A 25,448-nucleotide genomic window follows, 5' to 3' on the forward strand; every position below is an offset into this window, starting at 1 on the left:
AAGAATTCTAAATATATCTAGTTTAAATACAAAATAACAAACTTATATAAGGGTTTCAATTTAAAACAAAATCCTGAGTAACCTGCTAACTAAAAAGATATATTAAAGATTTGTTACAAATGGAACACATCACAGCATTCCAAATTTTATTATTTTCCAAAAGAAATGATTAGAGATATGTGTAACATGCAAAGCCTATTTATTATGGACAGGAAACTTTCAAATCAAAGACGTCATACACCAAGCAATATGAGCGTACAGCTTAGGCCCTGGATAACCTAGGAGACTGCCAGCCTTAGACCAGTAAGACAAGAGTGAGGTTAAGGGAGAACTGGGCCCAACGCACTCAAGATGTGATGCTGGAGGTGCCGCTGAGGACAGGACATGGTGCAGATTTCTCAGCAAGTAATAGCACGTAGGGTGATACCAGCAGAACCACCAAGAGGGTGGACATCTCAACTGCCAACTACTGACCAGACCGTAATGTCACCTCATCGCCTCAGAACTTCAAATACTATGACCAGAAAGAGAGGTCATGGAAAACAGTTGTCATAAACTGAATTAATTTAAAATCAAGATTAGTGGATTTTAATTAACACCAAATTTCTGCCATCACTAAAGAGTGCAAGGCAAAATTTAGTGGGGAGAACAAAACTATAGGAAAATAAATTATCCTAAGTTAAGAACTGGACAAGCTTAGACTAAAGTCCTCAGGAACCGAGAGCTGAGAGATGACACAAGGGTTTAAAGGACTGTCAGATTATCGCTCAGTAAAGCAAGCAATTGTGCAGCGGTCCTCTGGTCCCACTCCATGACAATGGCCCCTGAAAGCCAACAACTTTTTGCACAGAGCAAGCAGAAGACATCATAAATCTGAGTTAACTGACATGTCTGAACTGAAAGTGCACCCCGAGTGAAGATGCAGTTAGCATCGGAACCTTCACGTATTCTGCCCATTTCAGGTTAGAAACTCCACAGAGATACAAACGAAATGAAGGAGAAGGTTCTGCATGAACAGTACAGTAACAGCATTTCCTTATACAGTTGGTCCTCATGTTTGCAAATTCTCTAGCTACAAACTCATTCAGTATTACTTATACTCAGATACATACTCTCTGGTTCTGCCTCATTTGACATGCACGAAGTGGCAATAACAAGAAACAAAAACAAAAACCCACATGTTTTTAAGATCCCCTGACACACATTCCAACTGAGCTCCACAGAGCAGCACGTTGCCTTCCTGTCTCAGTACCCACTGCTATTACCAACTGTCCTTCATACCAACTACCTAGTGTTTTTAACACGTGTGTGTGTGTGTGTGTGTGTGTGTGTGTGTGTGAATTCTGTTGTGTAAAAAAGTCCACGGACAAGTCTTCAGTGTTGTATAATGTTGCCAAGTGTATGTACACTGTGGCGTGCTTTCAGAGAAAAGGTCAGGTAATTTATGCTTAGGCAGGAATTAGAGAGCTGCTAAGGAAATCAGTGCTATGCATTGAATAAAGTGTCTGTAGACTGGTTCTCCTGTACCAGGCCAGCCTGGATTCACTATATAACCAAGGCTTCCCTTGAATTCTTGATGCCCTGTCCTCAGCAGTTCTGGTGCTAGAATTACAAGACACGGTAATCAGTAAATCAGTAGTGTCTTCAGGAGAAACACACATAATAGTATGCGCTGACTAGCTAGTTAGTGCTGTAGTGACGAAGGCCCAGAGGACCCACCAGAAGTTCAGTATTCATATTCGGTTGTCATGGTGACTATCTAGAAAGTAGGATGAGGAAGATTGATGATGATGATAATAAACAACTGTAGCCATGTCATTTTATTTACTGTCACTATAGAGCAGTTCAGAGACTATACATGTTCTCGGCCTTTTCTTAAGCTGCACATCTGAATACAATTTTAATAGTAAGGAACCATTTTAACTTTTACAAATTTTATAAAGGGATTTTTATCTTTATTAGTATAAAAAATTTTACAGCTATAAATTTTATTTCTTTTCTAATTTTTCCTTATCAATAATAACCTTCCTGTCAATCTGAAGCATCATTCACTGCTGTACACCTACAGGTTTTTTTCAGGGTCATTTTAAAGCTAAGCCTCCTTGTACGGGACAGTCCGTTGTCTTATTCTTAGAGGTGGGAGAGCCATCCCCTGGCTCACATCTTGTGACGTGACTTTGAGCTCGCTGTACTGTCGAGCCACACTATAGCTGCCAGCCTCAGTGAAACCCGCCGTGAGTCTACGATGGCACACTTTTAATCCCAACACTTACAGGTAAGGCAGGCAGATTTCTGTAAGTTTGAGTCTATCCTGGTCTACATAGTAAGAGGCCAGCCAGGGATACACGGTGAGACCACATCTCAAAAATAAAAATGAATAAACAAGTAAATAAGTAAAAGCTACTTGAAGGTAGCCTATAAGAATATTTTTAGCATCTTAGGCAAAAACCTTCACCAAAGAATTAATAATTTTAGTCACAAAAATAAGAGATCCTATCACCAAGGGTATGAGTATTCCATAAGACATGATTCTAATTAAGTGGACATTATTAGTGGAAAGTTTACATTGTTTTGGATTAAGCTTTTTATTTTATTTGGTTTACACATTTTTATAAATTAACACAGCTTTGCAAACTAACTATAACCGCGAGCCTTCGAGGAGAAAATAACAGAAGTGCAGGCTGCGGTGCTCCTTGTGGAGGGTGCCTGCCTGGCCTGGGAGCGGCTGAGCGAGGAAAGCAGGCAGAAGACTGCACTCAGGAACTATGATAAAGACTGCAGGAGGACCCGTGTAACCAGTCCTCAAGGATCAGGCAGGCTTCAGTAGGAAGCCGACAATCTATTCCAAGAAAGCTATAGCCCTGGGGCAGGAAGTTCCGGAAGGCTCCACGTACATGGATAATGACATAGAAACTCCTAGAGAGCTTGGGTTCAGAGATACCATCACCTTCATATTCTACCAAGGACACTGATACTCGTTTAATTCCAGACCCTTATTCCCTCCATAAACTTCATAAATGTACATAGTTATGGGGCATCATGTGATGTTTTGAGGCATGCATTGCAAAACATTTAAATCACGGTAAACAGGCAAGTCACTTATTTATGATGAGAATATTCAAATCCTCCTATGAGCCTGTGCAGTTCCTGTCGCTCTGTGGCTGGCTTAGTTCACGAAACATAGTTAGCTCTCTAGTGGTTTGAATGAGAATGGTCCCATAGGGCTCATTTTATGGTCCACCATTAGCAGGACTGCTTGGGAAAAATCAGAAGTGACTTCTTGGAGTAGGTGTGGCCTTGTTGGAGGAGGTGTTACTATGGTGGGCTATGAGGTTTCAAAAGCCCAGGCTAGGCCCAGTCTCCACCTTTGTCTCTGCCTGCTGCTGTCAGAGGAGGATATGAGCTCTCAGCTACAACTCCACCACAGCGCGCCATGCCTCGGCCTTGTTTTTTAATTGGATATTTTTAAATGTATATTTCAAATGTTATCCCCTTTCCCAGTTCCCCCTTTGGAAAACCCCTATCCCATCCTTCCTCCCCCTACTTCTATGAGGGTGCTCCCCCCCACATCCATCCCTTCCTGCCTCTCTGCCCTGGCATTTCCATTGAGCCTTCACAGGACTGAGGGCCTCTCCTCCCAATGATGCCCAACAAGGCCATCCTCTGCTTCATATGCAGCTGGAGCCATGGGTCTGTCCATGTGTACTCTGGTGGTTTAGTCCCTGGGAGCTCTGTGGGGGTTTGGTTGGTTGATGTTGTTGTTCTTCCTATGGGGTTGCAAACCCCTTCAGCTCCTTCAGTTCTTTCTTTAATTCCTCCATGGGGACCCCATGCACAGTTCAATGGACCTGTGAGCGCCCTGCCACGATGACCATGGACTAACCCTCGAAAACTGGAAAAAACATCCCCAATTGAATGATTCCTTTTTAAAGTTGCCTTGTGTGTCATCACAGCAAAAGAACAGTAACTAAAACTAGCTCAACTGAATTCATATGCTTACAAGCTATAGGACTCAATGCTGTCTTATGGCTGCATAACTGCTCCCCTATACCGGGGAGCCATCACTCATTGTGGGAGACTTAGATCCCCACTTCCTAGCTATTGTGAATAGTGTGGTGATAAGAATGGACATTTGGATACTTCCTTGACAGACTACTGACTTTATTTCCTCCAGATTTATAACCCTGAATAATTGCTGGATAAGAGGGTACTTTCACTTTGGATTTTCTGTACTGGCTGTACTAATTTACATTGCTACAGTTATCGTGGGCAATGGAGTTCTATTTTCTCCACAACCTTCTCAGCACCTTTTTTTTTTTTTGAGCAACTGCAGCCCTGTAACTTTCTTACTCGTTTGCCTAGTCCAGCTCTTCTTCTCTACTCTCTCTTCTCTTCCCCATCCTCTTTTTTGTTTTGAATGTTGACTTTAGTTTTGCATGTGTCTGTGTGCCATGTACTTGCACTGGCCCTGGAAGCCAGGAGAGTACAACTGCCTGGAACTGGACTGCGCGGGGAAGCAAACCTGAGAGCTTCGGAAGAGCAGCCAGACCCCGTAAACACTAAGCCATCTCTCTCAGGCACCTCACTTTTAGCTCTTCTCGACACATCATCAGACTCTTTGCTAATGGAATTCCTATGTTTCCTTCTGTCTTCTCATACTCATTAAATACTGGCAGTTTTCAATGTTCTGTTCTTGGCCATTTTTTCATCATTCAATGAAAGTCTACTCACACGTAGACTCTATCTATATAATACGTAAAATGCCTAAGGAAGATACACGTAGTACCTAATATGTACAACATACATACCTATCCATACGCAAAGGTTACATGCCTAGGACTCCCAAGATCTGCCTGGCTATTTCCAAAACAATTTTAAATCTCTCTTCCAATATTTCCTATCATACCTATCACTGCCTTAAGGAATTTATAGAAATATAATTTTAATTTTCTGCTTAAAACCCGTCCGTGTCTTCCCAGCTGTTACAAAGTTAGCTATGGCTTGGGTTAGGTCTCCCATCACAGCCTTCACATGCTGACTTGTTCTTCTTTCCTGCTTTACTGCTTATCACCTTCATCTTCTTCCTCAACCCAACTGCCAAGTCACATACTCAAGGCTTCCTTCCTCAGTGTCCCCTCCCACCCTCCCCCCTCCCTTCCTGGATACTTTCATATGCCCTTCATCTGTCTGGTATGTCTTCCCTATCTGACTGTCCACCATGTGTCAAACTCCTCTTACAAGCTGTTGACTACGCAATCTTCCCTAACCTCCTCACACATTTCCTTCTGCATGACCCTGCAAAGAATGCACACAGGCCGATCTATTCAGTGATTTTATCTTATCTATAATAACACACCGGCCTTAGAAATTATAGCTTATCCATCTTTCCATCCTCATGACCTTTAGTCTTATTTTAAAATGTTAGGACTTTGCTAAATGAATGTATCCTTTGTAAAAACGTTAAAGATTAAAATTATTAAATATCAAAGAATTAGTTGCTCTTTCATAGATGATGCTGGCTGAACAGTGAGAAAGCTTTTGAGCAGATTTTTGAGTATCTATAAACATTAGTTCTTAATCTAATATTTCTATAGAAAATGGCAAGTGATTACAGTAACATTCTCCAGGCCCAAATTACACTTAGCTCGTGCAAGGACATACTGATTAGTATCTAAGCAAATGAAAATATATAAAATTTATTATCAAAGAATGCTGAGAGACAACAAATTAGTTTTAAAACTGTTTTTCATGCCAGCAAGAGAGCCTACGAGAACATCCTATAAGAATAAGACCAGTAATCGCATGGTCCAGAGGAAAATGCCCACTAAAAGCATCTGAGTCAATAATCTGTTTTCCTAAATTCCTTTGGAAATTCAGCAACTCTTTTGCGCCCAAGTCACTCTGTTAGTAGCATCGAAAAGCAGACTCCTATGAAGCAGAATCACGCGGGGGCGAACATCCTGAAACACTTACCAGTTTAATAAACTGTACAGAGCAAGGACAGCATCAGGGGGAAGAAAAGCAAACTAGAAGTAGAAGGTGACAGGTGAAAGGGGGAAAGCTGGCAAAACCCGACCAGTAAGAAGGGAGGTGCTACAGAGTAAAGCAAAGTAAAGACAAGACTGGAGTCAGAGGCTGACGTCTTACAGGGTCAGAGAGAACAATAGTAGCTAACATAGTAAAGACAATGGGATGACAAAGTGACTGACAATTTAGATAATGTTTCAGGATAAACAAAACAAAGCTGGTACCTTGATTTCTCTTTGTTCAACAGACTTTTCCCATATTTGTTGATCATAGGCTCCGATCTGTGAAGAAGACAACACTGTGTTAGGTGAGCACTGCTGGCACCAGGTCGTCAAAGCTCCTCACACACAGATGTGGCTCTGCCACGGATGACAGCGGGCAGCGCAGCGCAGTGCTGCATGGCTCTCAGTGAGCTGCCTACAGAAGGGCCAGTACTCGCAGCATCCTTGCTGCTTGGTAGAGAATGAAAACTTCCAGGTTCACGGTACGTTGCTGGATATTACAGAAATATGAGGATGAGGTTAAAAAGAAACACAGTCAAATATGAAAACCAGTTTAAATAAACAAAATTACTACAGTATTAGTGTGGTCAAGAGGAAACACCAAATCTCCCAAATGACAAACTCACGACATTAAGATCCAGGGTTGTTTCTTTTTCAGACAGCTCATAGCCTGACTGGACTCACGCTCATGCAGCCTCCTAGGCCAGCATCCCGAGTCGTGAGATTACAGAGGTGAGCCAGCAACCAGTTTAAGGCAGCAAACTGGGGAGATAGGTCAAAAGACAAGAAGCAAGACACGGTTCCTGGTCTGCTCCTACGGACTGGAAAGGTGTTTGCACTCAGCTTTGACCAGGGCAGGATGAGCAGTCATTCTCTGGTGTTTATTTAAGTTATTTGCTTAAATCTTACTGTCTTGAGATTCCACTTAATTCTCTGTATCCAAACGAAAACAAACAAACAAAAAACCCTAAAAAAAATAAACAAACAAAAAATGCTCAACTGGTCATAGATGAAGGCCAAGCACCCATACAGATAAAACAAAATAGTACAACCAATCATTCCAACACATCAAATATTTTGGTGAACCAATAACCCAAACTACTAGAGAGTTACATAGTAATGTGTTTAAATTATTGTTTTCCAAATGCTATTTTCATATGTGAAAACGGTCCAAGTTCTGTTTTAAAGAACACTTTTATTTCAAGGTGATTCGAGTACACAGACACAGAGATACCTTTGCCACAACCCTAAAAGCACACTCAGTCTGACGTAAGACACCACCGCCAACAGCCACGGGCTCCGTATAAGAGCAGGGTATAAGGGGGTGGCCTTTTGAAGACTGAGGTACTTTAGACTCGGATCCTCTTGTAAAAGCAACCCAAAAGGCTTGGTGGGAGGGCATTCCTATGGAATCCATATGACGACATGGGTTGTTTGACTGGAGAAGCTTCTACTCTGAGACTAATGGGGAGAGGAAGGGCGGTCCCCACTACAAATGATGCACTGTGGGTCCCAGGACCATGGGTCAGAAACCAGATGCAGAGCTGAGCAGCCAACATAAAAATGACTCGACAGGCTTCTCAGTTTCTGTTTTGCAACTGTCATAGAAGCACCGGGATGGTCTGACTAGGTCACAAAACCTGATAGCTGTTCTTTCTGTATTTCTGCTACATAAAATTCAATGGCAGGGTCAAGTTCAACTACAATTCTCATCAAAGCTCAGGAAGAAATTAACCACATCCCTGCTTTAGTGTCATCCAAAATCTAAAACAACTGCATGATACTCCCTGGGTAGGACGGGAATCTTACACAGACAGCACATCTACAATTAGGAAAACACTTAGTGTTTTGGGCTCTGTAATCTCATACGCGTTGTCACTGTTCCCCTGTGCATCCCTCAGTCCTCCAAAGTGTGCAATCTGAAGCACACTAATATAACTGGAAATAAGGCTGTGTCTGCGTCATATCGATAAGGAACTGTTAAACGCTGTCGTGAGTGATGGTGTTTCAAGGAGGGAGTGCACTGCTTTACATTGTGAAAGCTCCTGGGATCCCAATTCACGTCTGTGGCCAGTCATTCTCTCTAGTTCTAAGACAGTGAGCAGCTTTAGCAGCACTCTTGCCATGTCCTAGAGGCATCTGAACGCAGTAGGCCGGGCTGGGTTTACTGAAGCAGAGCTCATCTACTGTCAGTCAGGCTTCTCACTCCTGGGACCACACAACACTCCGCCCTCTGCAGCTCAAGCTTCATCCTTATCTACAGCTTCAGGCCTCCAGCAACAGGTCTAGCAATCCTCTCTTTCTTGCAATCCTCCTTACAGTGGCAGTGAAGATAACTATATTCTCATCCTCCAAGTCTGACATCCTAATCCCTGTGAGTACCAGCACCCCTGGGGAGTGTAGAGACATCCATTTCCTTTTTGAAGTTTGTTGTTTTGGTTTTTTTTTTTAATCTCTATTACGCTCTCATCTAACTTATTTTCCCCTTTCTCTTATTTTTATGAATAAATGCTGGTATTCATATGTGAAAATTAAAAAAAAAAAAACAAGAAAAACAAGGGCACAGTAACATCCTTAAATCAATACAGAAATAAAAGAAACAAAGAATTCATAATGGCAAACACGTACAATTGAAATGAATACTCACGACCTCCTGCAGCTAACACACTGCCACACTCACTGTACACGTATGCAGCAGATACAAAGGACCCAGGAACTGTTAACAGTCACCGTCCCTCACACCTATGAAAAGACCAGCTGTATACCCACACTGTATACGGCATATACCACTGGGGAACCCAGTTCTCACACCCAGGTCCACTCCAGCTGCACTGTGAATCCATCATCTAAGAAAGGAAGTGTTTCATGTTTACCACCGCAGTCACTAACGAGAATCCATCCCCTTCTGCTGTTGATTGTCAAGTTTTCTATCTTTCTACACACAATATAAACAAAATACAAAAGGACAATATGAAGAAGGCAGAGAGGTAGAGGAGGGAGGACTGGGAATACAAGATAAAAAAGAGAAGACCAGCGGATACAGAGAAAGACGGCCATAAGTAACTGTAACGATCAGCTCTGACTCCCACAGAACAACTGGAAATACTTGGTGTATCAGACACACGTCTGTTAAAATGATGAGGTGATGAAACAGTAAACAGGAAGCACGTACGAATTCTAAGCAAGTGGTTCTGAGAAACAAGCTCAAAAGCTACTTTTAAGGGCTAAATTACTTCTAAGGTCACTACGTTCAGGTGATCAGCAGCTCGGACATCAAAAGGCTGAAGAGCCGGTAGCATCAATCTTCCCAAAGGTAGCTATCCACTGTGTAACTGTACTGGGTGCTTGGGTAATACAAAAGGCTAAAAGATCAGAAATGCACTTCAGAAGAGTGAAAGGCAGCCTGGACTCATAACTTTTAATTATAATCTAATTCCTTTAATAAACAGACATACTAAACTCCCACAAACTAAAAACCTTTCCCCCATAATATTACTATGCTCCTATTTTTCTGAATATTATTTGAGAAACAAGTCTTTAATTCTCATAAATATCAAGTGTTATTTTTTTTTAAAAAAAGCTAATACAGAGAGCTCAAATCCCTCCATGGCAAATATCAGATGATTACATGTCTGCCTTTGTTTGCAAGAATGTATCAGTTCAATGCATGACAATATCTCAAAGACAAGTGAAAACTTCAAGAAAGTCTGAGGGGCTGGAGAGATGGCTTACTGCCACCCTTCACGACCTGAAATCAACTCCGGGGTTCCTAAACTGCAGCTTATGCTGCCATAATGATCCATCTGTAAGTTTCATAAAAAGTCAGGAAGTTAAGAATACGACATAAAGTTAGAAGAAAAGCAAGGGATGCCAGAATGAAATACTAAAAGGCCAATGACAGAAATCAATGAAAGAACGCTGCAGTGCTCCAAATCACACTGCCCTGGTGGGTACCAGAGAATTATCACAAGCACTTCTACTCCTCTCTGTGAAGCACACCGTGCAAACACTGGACACTTACAGCAGAATCTAGAACCTGTCAATCAACTGCCCAGAATTAACAGTTATTCTGGCTTTTAAACAAAGCTCTGAATATCGCAGCTTTCCACAATGTTTTATTTGTAACCACTGCCTCTCAGATGAATCTAAAAGTGTCTAAGTTACACTCCCTTTACCAAAGGAATCAATGCTCACATGTCAGACAGTCAGATGACTTCAGTGAGGACAAAAGGGAGAGGTTTAATCATGTGGCATCATTCACTGCAGCTGACAATGACCAAAAGGTGTGGCCTGAGGAATTCACACCTTTGCAGCCTCTAACCTGTGAGTAGTAATTTCCGTGATTGTTTTTAACCAGATTCTAACTCTTTTGACTCAACTTTTCTTTAAAATTAAAAAAATAATGATAAAAAGCCCCAGAATCATAAGTTTTCGACACAGTCATTAGAAATATCTACTTAAGCTTTGTATGTAAAAGCACTTGCAGCCAAGTTTGAGGACCTGAGTTCCTGTAACCCACATGCTGGAAAGAGAGATGTGACTCCCACAAATTGTTCTCTGACCCACACAGACATGTAGTAGTGCATATATGCTCCCCTGTAAATAAACACATAAATTTTAATGTTTTAAATATCCCACTATAATCCCGGTGGTATAGAAAGTTAATGAAAGAAGGAAGTATAATTGAAAAAATAATTCTAAGTTGTATAATAAATATACTTCTACATCCTGTAAACTTACATGATTTAACAACTTTTTATTTTTTTAATCAATCATCACCAGGATTGTTCCATAACAAAAGGTATTACTAGAGAAAAATAAAGTTGGCTGACTAGAATGCAAATGAAACTTTTAAAAGGATTTGAAATCCCTCAGTATGGAGAATATGACTTTTTCTTGGGGCAGCAAAATTCCTCATCAGGCAAAGTCATCTGTCAAGCAAGCTTAACAACCTGGGTTTAATTTCCCTAACCCACAATAAAAGAAGAGAATCAACTCCTTAAAGCTGTCCTATGACCTCCACACATGCACACACACCTACATGCAAGCTTACACTAACACAAAATAAAAGTGTGGGGGGAACAGATTCTAATCAAGAGGCAATAACATGTCATTAACTACTGACGCTTCCATTTGTCCTGTTAATCATAACCAACAAAAATCTCACAATCATAAATCAGAACAGATCCAAACCACACCCTACCGTTCCAAACTATCTATGAAATTGAAACCACACTAACCCTAAGAATATGTTAATACACTCACACTCACACACACACACACATGCACACACACTCAGGGTTATCCATCAACGTGATAGGAAAGCAGACTCTAATAGCATAGCCCATACCTAAACATAGTAGCTATCTGCCCAGCTCTTGTGCAGTTTAAGGCTTAATGTGAATATAAAGGTTGTGTGTGTCTTTTATCCAGGAACTGAATGGTTAAATATTCACATTATAATTAAAAAAGAACCAAATAAACACTATCAGCGAGGGATGACATTAACACATAAAACAGACCTCGATATGCATAACAAAGGTGGGGATGGGTGGCTCACTGGGACTCTAAACACAATAAAACAAAAGGTTACAAAAAGACAACTAGAAATTGTAACCCAAATTCAGGGGATAAAAATGTAAAAAGTCTGGAACTCAGTAGCAAAAACTGTGTGTGTCACATTGCCTATTTGATCATCTCTAGAAAAACAGTAACTTGAAGAAACCAAGAACACAGTATAGGGACAGCTAATACATATTCAAATGAAGAGAAGGCTCAAAGTCAAGGAGAGCCTTAGAAACCAGAAAGGTATTTGATGGAAGGGTGTGAATTTATGTGCAAATTCCACTGTTGACACTGGGGCACTAAGCCCTCTGCCATCAAATACCTTACAATATACTGTTGCTACACACTTAAGATATATACACTGTTTAATCTTGATTAATTCCTTTCCTCCTCCCTGCCCCACCCCCTTACTTCTCCTGGACAATTCATTGCTACAGCAAATTGGATGAACCGGGGTTAGGGACGAAAACCAGGTTGCCAGATCCAGTGGTGAGCTAGACACAGGGAAGAGAGGGTCAGGCACAGACTGCCATGGGATGGAAGGGAGACGCTGTACTGAGGGCTGACATCTGTTGGCTGGGGCTGGCAAGTAAGGTGATGGGGCACTGCATGTACAGCAAGGTTCAAGCAGGGTGTGGAGGGCCCCCAAGGGTGAGAAAGGGCGAAAGGAGTGCAGCAACCGGCCCTGACTACGACCATCAGCACAGAGTGGAAACGACCAGAGGGCAATTGTATGATTTGGGCTTTGATGGGATTTTGTTTGCCTGCTTTTGGTTTGTTTGTTTTGGAGTCAGGGTCTCTTTGGCTGGGTCTGGAACTCACTATGTCGACGAGGCTAACCTTGAACTCATAGAAACTAGTTCTTGGACTTTACCACCATGCCCAACAGAAACTGATTCCAATTTCTCTCCTACTTCCTGCATTTTTTCCATTTTCCTATTACACTCATGTATTACTTTTCTGACTGTGATAAAACATTTAGGAAAATCAGGATTAGCCAATAGTTCATATTCTCAAGAAGCAATGGAGTGTCAGGTTAGGACTAGGCAGAGTGGTTTTAAATACAGCCTCACATGAAGACTGAGGAGAAGGAACCACGCAGTGGAGAAAGGAGCTACAAATGATCATTAATAAAGTCTCGGTGGGAAAAGACATTAGAGTTTTGGTTTCTGAGTTTTGGAGAAACATTTAGCTAAAAAACTTAACTGTCAAAAATGTAAATCCCACAAAAGGACACAGAACATTTCGAAAAAGAAAAGGGATGAAGAGCCAGCACACGGACACGTGCGGTGCTCCAGGGAAGGCTCTCGTAGAAGACACTTGGCTGTCTCACACAGGACCAGAGGGAGCAGAGGGGAGACAGCCTGACGGGCAGATGTGAGCGGACTGGGAGACTGCCAGATGCTGAGGAAGCCAAAGAAAACCTTCCTAACTCCATAACAAACAATGGTTGCCACCTAAGAGGCAAAAATAGCCATGACTGTCCTTCCCTCAGTCCATCCTCAAGGCAATGGTAACACACGTTAGTTACACTGGATCATTTCAAGTCCCATATTAACTCCCTGATGGAGTTAAGCTAACAGCTTTAGTATGTAAGGTCTTGATGAACTAAATCTTAAACGCATGTACCTAGTTAATTCCGTTCCTATCTCTTGTACACTTAGGGAGAATCAGATCACTAAGCATAAAGGCCTGAAGTTCTGCTGTATTCTGAAGTGATTCCCACACTCCAGGTCCATGCTATATTGATCCAGCATATTCCCCTCCCCCACAAAGACCTAAAACCAGACATCCAGCTCTAGCTGAGCCAAGCCGGTTCTCCCCACCACCACCACCAAAAAAAAATTCAAAGAAAAGTATGACTAACAGAAAGAAACAGATTAATACTACAAGCTCAGAAGAAATGTTTGTATACACTGCTGTGAAGAATGTAACTAGGCCAGGCTGGCCTTTCCTTCGGAAATCTAGGCTGTTGGTGGTTGGCAGTTCACATGTGCTGGGAGAAGCAGAAGCAGGGTACAGCAGTGTTGTTTCCTGGCCCAACTTTAAAGAGAGTATTGCTGTAATGGAAACCAACACCGTCCTGCATAATTTACAACAACTGTTTACTTTCCAGCTTGCTGGGACACGCAGTGTGTTCTCAGTGGGTTTACTGAAGTACTGTCCCAATAATATTTTCTCCTACGAAGTCATCTGAGCAAAGATAATTTGAGGTCTAATTTTCTATTTAAACTAACGTTGGATCATGAATTATGAAGACTCTACTAGTGAGAACAGAAAAGATTCAGTATTCTACTAACAATAAAAGAGTAGTTCAAATCTACCTTTATTATCAAACAAGGGGTCAAAATTCAACATGTAAGTTCTAATAAATCTACCATATTAATTCTTAAAGTTTTTAAAGCTAAATCAACACCATTCAATTGCTGATTGTTTTATATTTTTTGATAAATGTCATTTCAATTATCATAGAGTAGAAATTGTTTGTAAAATTGTTTAAACTGTTAAAATAGCTTTCAAAATCTATATATTACTGAAAAATAAAGTTTGGTCTTAAAAAGTAGAAGATGACTTTCCTGAGCTCTAAGTAAACTACAGTAGAAGACCAAGCAGACTTCCCTTCATCTTTATTTTAATTCCTAAATAGTGTTGCTCATATTTTTATAACAAATGTATGGGGAAAATCTCCAAAACCCATGAATTTTATTACCACACCTAGTATAAGAAATAGCATTCCCAAACATTAATGAAAATACTCTAAGCTTTGTACATAGTTTAAAACATTAATCCATATAACCTATCAGTAATGAACAACACCTCTGAGTCACCGAAACTGCCATGCACCACTCACTGACATGTGGTCAATAAAATAGATGGCACGCATGTCATCTATGAGCCATACTGAGCCACCTATGAGGCATTATTCTGAGATCAAAACACCCCTGTGACCCAGTGACCTTAGGGCCATCATAGAACACCTCTCTCTCCTGTGGCTGTGATGAGACTGACCCACACAAACCTATGGCAGGCACATCTGTGTAAAGCAAAAGGCCGTGAGACCGTGGACAGACAGCACTTCCTGCCTGAGAAGTGCTCCTATGTTTACTAAGTATCCATTCACCTCCGGCAAGAGACCGAGTGCATCAGGTTACCCGGGAGAAGCCCCGTACATCTCACATTTACACTGCACTGAGAGACCACAGTGAACCATCTACAGCATCAGTTTCTTACAGGAACACTCGGATAGTAACAAAAGGACCCATTTCTGAAAAGAAGCAAAAATGACAGTATGTTTCATTTAAAAGTCCTGCTGGGCTGATGAGCTGAGCTCCATCCCTGGAACTGACTGAAGAAGGCAGGCCTGCACCCTCGCACAAAAGCTGGCCTCCACGGCACGCACACATCTGTGCTTATGCACGCTAATAGTGAGAAATGAGAATAAAATTAGCAAAACCTTAAACCAAGTGCATTAATAAAGAGTAACTACTGCTACTATTTATTTAAGCATCCGCAACTTTTTGATAGCAGTCCAAGTAGGGAATGAGCTACAGAGGACACATTTAATGCCACTTTTCACAACTGTAGCCAAGTAAGCCAAAAGTGGAAATGTGCGCCTTTGTTTGTGGGGTCAGCTGTAGGCAGGTTACAGACAGCCCAGAGCAGCTAGGTCTGAGCTCACTAACCCTACATCCACATGACTGGACACCGATGGGCTTCTTGGAACCTTCCTTCCTGATTATAAAATCAGCATAAGGGCAGTAAAGCCTTCCACAGGTTCCTGCAATGACTAAGTGTGTGTGACATACTTGAGGCAGCACGGAACACGCAGGTAAGTGTTCAGTCAGTGCTGCCAGCTACTGAGTCAACAACAGTCACAGGCAGCACAAAGCTGAAGTAAAAACATACAATTTTAATCCAACACTGATCCAAAAACTCAAAATGTGTTATTCTGGTGAGTCCAGTTGCACAGAATCTCTGCGGTTGGACCTGGTACTATTTCACTCAGGGCTAGACAGAACTCAAAGCGAGACACTAAGGACTGTGACAGCTCCTTACACAGTGACACTTAATCCTACCAACAATCCTTGAAGCAGAAGACGTTACCTCCAACTCCAAGGAGACCGTGGGTTTTGTGTTTCGCTTTCATTCCTGTTTGACATCTAAGTTATTAGGATTCAGAGTACAAGAAGGACCTATCTCTCTATGGGATAAATTTCTAATTGTTCATACAAAAATGAAAATTAATATATATTATAGCTTTTGCAAATGTGACAACTGACACAGTGATCATGTAATTAATTACTTTTCCTTTGGTATGTTCCAGTAAAAAACTACATTTGTATATTAAAGCTCTCAGATAATGTGCTAGAATTTTCTGACCCCCACCAAGAGAAAAAAAATAACAAAAACCAAGCTCCTCCTATCCTTCCTTTAAAGATTAGAACACAAGTGACAAGGAGATTGAGGCTGTACTGCCCAAGGGCCACAGACTTTCAAGACAGTCTGGATTCCATTCATAAGTGCGACGGACCATCATTTGCCAAGACCTCCACTATATTTGTAATGGAATAAAAATGCATAATTTTATATCAATACTGTGATCTAAAAATTCAAGCAGGACTATTTTGACCAGTTTACCCAGAATCTCTGCAGTTGGACATAGCGATATTTTACACAAGACTAGACATAACTGAGATGTATCCTATATGCATAATCTTTGGAGTTCAATTTGTAACAACTTTATATATGTAGTTTTAAGTAAATGCTACTATATGTAATATTTGCACAGCATAGCCAATTTCCCTATGGTAACATTTACTTCTCAACTGCAGAAAACTATTATTTATAGGATACAATGCTTAATTATTTCAAGTCATTTGAAAAGTATAACCTATAAATATCTAAGTTGCTAGGACAGTATGAAAATAATAATAATGCCCTTTTATGTACAGCAAAGGGGAAGTGGTACCACATAGTTCTGTGAAAGTTCTGAGGAGAAAGCTTCGTGAGAGTCCAAACATCCTGCAAACTATTCCATTTGACTCTTGTCTCCTAGGATACCCAGAATATAGCCCTCTATATGTAGAAATTTCATCTAAGTACTTATGTGATTTTATTTTTAAAATTTTGTCTGAAATAGGACCACTTTTTATGAAGCTTTTTAAGTGAAATACACAACTTTGATGCTGTAAGTTTGGATGTATACCTCAAAGTTCCCTGTGTGGGGAGCTTTGTCCCTAGTGTGGCAACCAAGCATGGGAACCTCTGAGAAGCAGGGCCTAGGAGGTGGTAATGAGATCACAAAGCCTTCGGAAGGGACTAACTCAGTTCCCACTGGACTGCAGACAGCTCCCAGGACAGAGAGTTCTACACAAGGCAAGGCTGGCTCCTGAACCCCTGGCTTCTTGTCTTGCTAAATTACTCCTTTTCCTTCCCTCCTCTTGCCATGAGTCCATCATGCAGGCTGTGATGCAGCTGCCAGACATCCTTACCAGAAACCAGTGATGCTGGTGTTGTGTTCTTGCCTTCATAGACCTGAGCATTCAGTAAGCTTCTTTGCATTATACATTGTTCAGTTTTGGGTATTTTGTATAGAAATTAAAACACAGACTTAGATGCCATGAAACATATTTATTTAAAGTATACAATTCCATGGCTCCTAGTAAATTTGTACACTTGTAAGTACAACCATTTCTACATTCCAATTCAGAATATTTTCATTACCATAAAAAGAAATCTCATACTCACTTATAATCGCTACTTATTTCTACTCTAGACCACTGGTTCCTTCTGGTCTATAAACTCACATATTTGCCCCTCATTCCATTCCCTCTTAGATATGGAATGTTCAGCATAGTCTGAGTATGGTACCCTGAAACTCACTCATCTGTAACATGCTGAGCACTTTGCTCTTCAGTATTGCATTACAAAGTGCTGCTTTCCCACGAGTTGTCACCTCGAAGACAAATGACAACAGCAGTTTATAGGAGAAAACATATCAAACTACTTGCTTAGATAAAAATTAAGTAAATACATCATCTATTTTAGATACATAAAGTTTAAATGCTGAGATGTTTTATCAGATTCCTAAGAATTATAAGTTAATATCCAATTTTATGACTTTTCCATATAAAAGACCAAATGCTGTCCTGGGAGGTATTTCATGTAGGGTGGAGAAAAACAGGAACATCTCCTAACATAACTGTGTATTCATGGGTCGGACTTCACTAGAAGCACTGGGCGTGACTGTCTCCCCGAGTATAACTAGTTTCACAGTTCCTCCAACCCTGTCTGTGCTCTGAACAGGTATTTGTCAATAGAGCAAAATGAAAAGGTCACATGTACACAAGAACTGGACAGATATTTTTACTTACTCAAGCTGTAAATTAAATATTCACATCGGTATATCTTCTAACACCAGTCAGAGATAGTATTAGGGTTTAAGAAAAAAATGGAAATCTCAGATATTTTGATGCCAATTGACAGCTATCAGATAATTTGTTTTACTGTGACATACCAAAAGGAAAGTTCTAAGATCTCCTCCCACCCGAGCCACATCCACAGTACTTCCTTTTTTTACTTTAAGACTCCCAGCTGAGCTTTAGCTCACAGGACAGTCAGAACCTTCAGGAAGCCACTATCTAAGTCATTCATACCAGTTTAAAAGAGGCTCGTCCAGAGCTTCTAAAGCTGCAGGCTTTCACACTAAAGTCCACAGTAGTCAATCAAAGGAGATACCTGGGGTTGGGGATTTAGCTCAGTGGTAGATTACTTGCCTAGGAAGCGCAAGGCCCTGGGTTCGGTCCCCAGCTCCGAAAAAAAGAACCAAAAAAAAAACAAAAAAAAAAACAAAAAAAAAAGGAGATACCTGTACAAATCAACGTGACAAAGGCACTATTTACTTACACCAAGGATGGCTGGGATAGAAAGGCAGACAGCAACAAATGCAGTTACGGGTGTGTGGAGGAACCGACTACGGTGGCTCACACATTTATCCTAGCACTGGAGAAGCAGGCCTAGGTAGGTTTTTGAGTTCAAGGGTAATATAATTGTCATCTCCAGTGCTTACCGCCCCCAGTTGCTAAGCTAAGCCTGGTCCTAGAAGCTTCTAGCTCCCCACAATCTACTCCAGGCCTAGAATGTTTCCAGCCTCTGAGGCTTACTGCTGAATAAGCTCCCCCTTTCTAGTTCTTTCTGAGCTCTGGCTGGGTGATTAAACTCAGCTGTTCTGCCTCAAAATCCTCCCCAAGCTGACTGATTCAATCTGCCTTCTCTTGGACTCTGAGGTTTTGCTCTGCTTGGCCTCACACTAATCCTGTCAGCCTATTCTAACCCTCTGGCTCCTTCCCATTCTCTGGCTCACTCTGCCTTTACCTGTGTCTAGCTTGTCCTCTCTTCAACCTGTCTTTAGAAAACTCTCCCAGAAAAACTGCCTTTCTTCTACTCTTCTCTGCACTGCTCTCTTAGGAGACTCTTTTCCTCTCCTTGAGAGTTGGGCATATACTGATCTGTCAAAGAGTTGTCACTTTGTTGACCACTTGATAAGACATTTTCAAACCTAGGTGCTTCCTTCTACAAACTAACTTTACCTTCACTGTTTGGAATTGAAAGTGTGTACTAACGGCATGTCTGTATTCCACATAGAGGGATTAAAGGTGTGTGCTAAGGTTGAGCCACACTACCACTAGAAACAGCTTTTCTCAGTAAAAAACACAATCTTGGGGTGCATTCACAGTGTAATCAAATGGCTGCAACATTTCCTCCTTTTTGTCTATGAAGGGCTGATGAGATGGCTCTTCATAACTGCAGCCCTGATCACCTGTCCTTCAGCAAATGCCCGTTTCAGCACCAAGGTTTGCAGGCTGCACGTCTGATGTGCCGAGCTGTCTGCATGCAGAAGGAGTCTGCTTCTGTGTAGTCCGTGCTGCTTTCTGTGTAGTCCGTGCTGCTGTCTTTCTGTGTAGTCCGTGCTGCTGTCTTTCTGTGTAGTCCGTGCTGCTGTCTTTCTGTGTAGTCCGTGCTGCTGTCTTTCTGTGTAGTCCGTGCTGCTGTCTTTCTGTGTAGTCCGTGCTGCTGTCTTTCTGTGTAGTCCGTGCTGCTGTCTTTCTGTGTAGTCCGTGCTGCTGTCTTTCTGCATCCCTTCCTTCCTGGATTCACGCCTTTCATGTGGCTATGGTGGAGCCCACAATCTTTTCATAGGCAAAACCTCTTCAACTTAGCACACTCCATGAGTTCCATTCTGTTGTTCAAACATCTTTAACGTACACAGGTTGGTCTAATTCAGCAATGTGTGTTCTATACTCTAGAGTCTTCAGGTAATCTAACTCCCTCTTTCTGTTTATCAAGGTATAATCAGATCTTTATGAACCCACAAATAAACCAGAGAGTTGGGCATTTGCACTCCATGTCTGGCTCGTAGGCTGGGCTCCACACCTCCTAGCCAGGCTTCTTACACACTGTCAATGGACTGTCTTGATCTTCCATTTCTTTAGGTTCATAACTAACCACTTCCTGTTTCCTTATTTCCTGTCTCTTGTCTCTTAAGCATTTGCACTACCCTAGCTAATGTTTCTTGTTGTGCTGCTATTTTTTCCATGTTTCTTGAGAGGAAACACACAGACTGCAATTGGAGGTGGGGAGGGTTTACTCTGGTTATAAATGCAATGAGAACTACAGTGACTTTTTCAAGTACTGTGTCCATCCCCTCAACCCTATCGTGCTCTCACGGGATCTGAAACAGAGGTTCCCGTATTTTAATGCGGGAAGAGTCTGTCTGTATAGTTACAGTGGCCTTGTGGGGCGCTCACTGTGCTTCGATGATGGCCTGCTGTCCCAGAAGCTCCGGCTTCTTTCCTTACTGTGGGCTGGAGCCTCCTGCTGCTCTGCGGTCACCTGAGTCTCTCTGGGTGCCCAGCCAAACTCTAAAATCTGATGTTTCCTCTGGAGATGATCGCAGGCAAACTTCTCTGCAGATTCTGTCAGATGTCTCCTGTTCTAGGAAATATTTCTGTCAGATGTTCCCTGCTGTCTAAAACGCTGGTGGGCTTTCTTTCTTTCTTTCTAATCACATTACTGGGTTTCCCTTACAACCACGCTTAAGTAAGTATTGACCCGGAGGCTTCCTGTTGCAGACTAGACAGTTATAGTGTCATAATTAAGCTTACGCTGTTTAGGATTTAAAAATGGTTTTAGGTGTAAAAGGATGTTTTTAGATTGATAAATGCCAAGGTATAATAGAAAGTGATTTAGGTCCAGAACGCTGAAGTCACTGAGATTAGACAGTACTTTCTCCAGTTGCCAAACACTGGACTGGACATTGTGAATGTAATTCTTACCAGATAGTACATAGCTTATTGATGTTATTTCAGGCAAAAAGGAGGAAATGTTGTAGAATATTTGCTCAGATTGTGAACCCCAATACTGTAACTGGAAAAACATAGTTGTGGTGTGACTCAATCCTAGCACACACCCTTTATCCCAGAGCTCTCTTTTTATTGTAAATAAGTAGTTGTGGTGTGGCTCTCCCAAGCACATCCTTTTAACCCAAGAGCTTTCTGTAAACAAAAGTTAAAAAACTCAACTATAGGTCAAGAAGCAGAGCAAGTTACCAGTTAACAGGGAGTGAAAATAAGGAAGTAGAAAGGAGGATCTTTGAGTTGAAGGGTATTGAAGACAGCTTGAAGAAGGAGAAAGAGGAGCTTTCTCCTTCTGGGATGGTGACGGAATAAGAAGGTCAGCTCGGTGCTCTCTCTGCCTCTCTGACCTAGCAGGTTTTCACCACGTCATCTGGCTCCTAAATCTTCATTGAGAATACTGGGTTTGTTTTTAAAACAACATTCAACTCTCAGTTTTCTCATTATTGTAAGAGAACTTTTTGAAGAAATTTCCCTTTTTAAGAAGAGTTCACTAAGTGTTTTACTCAGGAATCATATAATAGCAATGTTTGTATCAAAAGTTTCATTTGATAAATAATTTTTACAAATTGCGGGTTAAAGTGCTGATTATTAAGTAATAGTTATATTTAAACAAAACATAATTTCTAAGGCACCCAAGGTGAGACTACAAGATATCAAACTCTTAGCTAACTATTTGACAACTGCAACCTGGATCAACTGAGAACAGGAGGAAAGATTGAAGCCTGGTTATTGGATACTAGGAACTCAGGTTTCTAATTCTCTGCTAGCTAAAACAGTTAAAGTTAATAAGAATGGTAACAACAGCAATACCAATGAATAGTTAACAGAAAACGCCAGGCATATGCTGAACACACTAACCCAAACTCCACAGCACTGTACACAGTTAAATAGCAAACAGTAGACCACAGAAGTTCAAATCCAGACAGGTTAACTTTCTGGTTGAACCCTTGTCAGTAAATCTGATAATCTTTAAATAGATTAACCCTACGGTTAAACCCTTATCAGTAATTCTGACACCCTAAAATAGGTTAACTTTAACAATTGAAGCCTTGTTAGTAATTCTGACATCACACACACACACACACACACACACACACACACACACACACACACACACACACACTGTTCTTTGGCTTGGACTCTCATCACCAAAGGGATTTGGAAAGGGCGGCATTAAATGTCTACTCATTTTCCTCAGACACTTCTGCCTCTACTGATCCGCATGGGCTGCCATGCCAACAGGGAAATGTCAGGTCCTGGTAACGTCAGGAAAAATATACAAAACCCTTCAGAAAATTGAACTTAGCCCTAAAAATATGAAATAGTTGATATAATCAGAGGGTAATCATAAGAATTAAATGTACTAATAAATGGTTAACAATAGTAACAAACACATAAAAGCTCAAAAGACATTACATATGTCATCCCAATGACTTACCTTTTCCCTTGTATTGTAGAATAAGCAAGGAATATAAATGTGCATTGCATGCTTTTAGTATTATTAATCACAGAATACACTGATTATTCCAAAATAAGACATCAAATAAGTCATGTGTACGCAATTTAAAAACTCAAGCACCTCGTGTGTGTGTGTGTGTGTGTGTGTGTGTCTGTGTTGAACTTACTAGAAGTAACAAGGAGAGCTTCTTCATATTCTCAATGCTATGGCTATTAACATGCTTTGGTTATTTAAACGCTTTGTAACTTTTAAAGACTACTTAACATATTATTCTTACTCAGTCATCAGCAATTTAAAGCAAACAAACAAACAAAAGAGGCCGTGAAGCATAACTGAATTAACGAAAATTTCTTTGGCTTCCTTCTAATTGCGTACACTGGGTAAAATTAACACAGTGAAAGACGCAGGATGCTTTAGTTCAGGCCATCCAAATAGCAGTCTAGGTAACCCAGACCTCATTCGAGCCAAGAAAAAGTGTGCTGTGGCACCACAGTTTCTACTGAGGAATTCTACAAGTCGGTCAACTGCTCTTGCAGGCTTAAAGAAGTAGGACAGAAGAAGTGAAATAGTCACCTACAGCCACTGGTAGACTTGTAATGAACCATTTACCTAGATAAAACTGTGCCTAAATACCTAGTCTTTATCAAATATAATCAGGTCAAATTAAGTCAAAATAAATTGGGAAACATTTCCCTATCTCTTTGACAATCAGCCACACTGCACATTATCTGCAGTTAGATCCTACATTCACAGATCTTACTTACCCTTGTCTTCCCTCCACAGTTACCAGACTAATGTGGCCTCATTATTAGAATGCTTTCTATGGTCAGACAGAACACACTTTGATAATAAATGTATTAGCAGGAGAGACTGATTATGCTGCTGTGATAAGAGCTATGATAAACCAAATGTCACTGTAACCCAGAGGCAGGAGAGTAACGGCTACTGTAAAAGCTATTCTCACGTAACTGTGAGACAGAGAGAGCTATCAACATCTCAGGATTTTACACCTAGAATGGCAAAACCAATCCAAAGAAAGGCCTCCCTGAAGCTACATGCAAGTAAGATAGTTCTCACTATTTTAATCGTGCCATCCAGGAAGATAGTCTAATACTACCAGGGTCAGAGAGAACAGACCCAGAGGCCAACTCAAACAAGTTCCTTATGGAGGATGCAACACCGTTAAGGAGTGTAAGGAAAACAGAATGAATCAGTGCACTACCTTAAGGGCCGAGAGGTCACAATCATCAGGACAAACTAACACACTGACTTTGTAAGCATGCTAGAAATTGTTATGGCTTAAGAGGCTCCGTTTTAAGCTAGGCATCCATCGTGATACCCAGCAGCTGACTTCAGTCCCTAGAAAGTAAGCTCCTAGTGATCCTCTTTTAGTGACACCCCGACCCCCGCAGTGTACGGCCGTGGTTATCTACTGCTATGATGTGACTAGCTGCCTTGGAACTTGCTTATGCTGATACTGAAGACTGCCTGAGTTGCCCTAACCACCTAACTTGGCAGAACAGAACAGCTTTTGCTTGCTTACACAGACATTGAAGGTCTTCGTGTGGTTTTCCCCTTTAAAAGTCCTTCCTCATAACCCCCCTTCTTCATGGTAATCTCAAATTTAGCTCAGAGATTGTTCATCTAGCTAGCAGCTAATCAATAAATCTTTAATTAGATTGAGTCTGTGATCCTTTCCCAGGGGTCACAAATGCTATAACAGTAACAACTATATTATCTTATAAAGTCTTTCTTAAAATAAAGGATTGTGAGACTAAAAACATTCTCCTGCCATGAAACACACACACACACACACACACACACACACACACTCTTGTTCTATAGGCACACTAGGTCTCCAGAGGATTATGAAAGATGCCCTTTAGGATAAGGCAGGCAGACTTCTATAAACTGTACCAAAAGGTGGCATTGAAACACAAGGAAGCTGAAGGTCTCAGCTGCCACATGTAATGAGACTACAGCTCTCTCTGAAGCTCTCTTACCCACCTGTGAGACCCTAAGACGCGATGGTCTTAAAATACTTTGGGGAAGGGCAACCACACTGGAGGCTGGGAGGCTGGAGAAAAGGCTGGGTACTAGGCTCAAAGGCCAACATCCAGGATAAAGAACGAGCTGCTCTTGATCGGCAGACACTGCTGATCTTTGCTGGTAAGCAACTTGCAGGGAACACATTTTGTCTAAGGAGTCAACTCTTGGCCTGCTTTGAGACTTCTTGATGGTGCTCAGAAGTTTTATGTAACTCCTGAGAATAAGAGAAAGGGGATTAGTCCTCCCGCAATCATTGTACAACAGTGAAAATGGCAAAATGGAGCCCTTGGTCCAGAGTACCCGAATGATGAAAATGATGCTGGAGTGTTTACAGGCAGTCACTGCCTGGGCTCACTATGGTAAGGGCTCCAACAGGCCAAGAAACAAGCAACTGTGTATGCGTTAATAAAAGACAGTCATACACATACATATGTACATACATGCACACATACATTCATACATACATACATACATATGTACATACATGCGCACATACATTCATACATACATACATTCATACATACAACATACTCATGCATTTACATACATATATATACATACCTATGCACATACATTCATACATACATATGCACATTCATTCATACACACACATACACACAAACACACACACACGTATATATGTAGAATTAACATCAGAAAAAAAATCTGAAAGTTCTGTGAAGACACTTGGATTTTACACTGTATGTAAGAGGATATTTCTGAAGAACATTAAGCAGGTAAGAGACAAGGCCAAGTTTTTGCAATAAGCCATCTGGGGCAGGAGTGAAGAGAAACTTCTGTTGCCAAGGATAAAGGAATACTAAGGAGACCAGAGCAGATTTGAGAAGCATTGCATTATATCAATTTCCTGAAAATGTTATGATTTCTATTTTCTTTCTGGCTGCATAAAATTCCATTTTGTATACATGC

The 25,448-nt window shown here is 41.1% G+C and overlaps 1 protein-coding gene across 4 annotated transcripts in view; it reads right to left on the minus strand.

The window, feature by feature from the left end:
* Phtf2 (putative homeodomain transcription factor 2) overlaps nt 1–25,448 on the minus strand; it is a 115,789-nt gene that overhangs the window by 54,003 nt on the left and 36,338 nt on the right. For all 4 annotated transcript variants that reach the window (XM_032907065.1, XM_032907063.1, XM_032907064.1 and 1 more), the window contains one exon: nt 6,252–6,308. In XM_032907065.1, the coding sequence (XP_032762956.1) occupies nt 6,252–6,308 (57 nt within the window). The remainder of the gene's footprint in view (nt 1–6,251; nt 6,309–25,448) is intronic.

The sequence above is a fragment of the Rattus rattus genome, chromosome 6 (assembly GCF_011064425.1).
Source record: "Rattus rattus isolate New Zealand chromosome 6, Rrattus_CSIRO_v1, whole genome shotgun sequence".
NCBI classification, from domain to species: domain Eukaryota; kingdom Metazoa; phylum Chordata; class Mammalia; order Rodentia; family Muridae; genus Rattus; species Rattus rattus.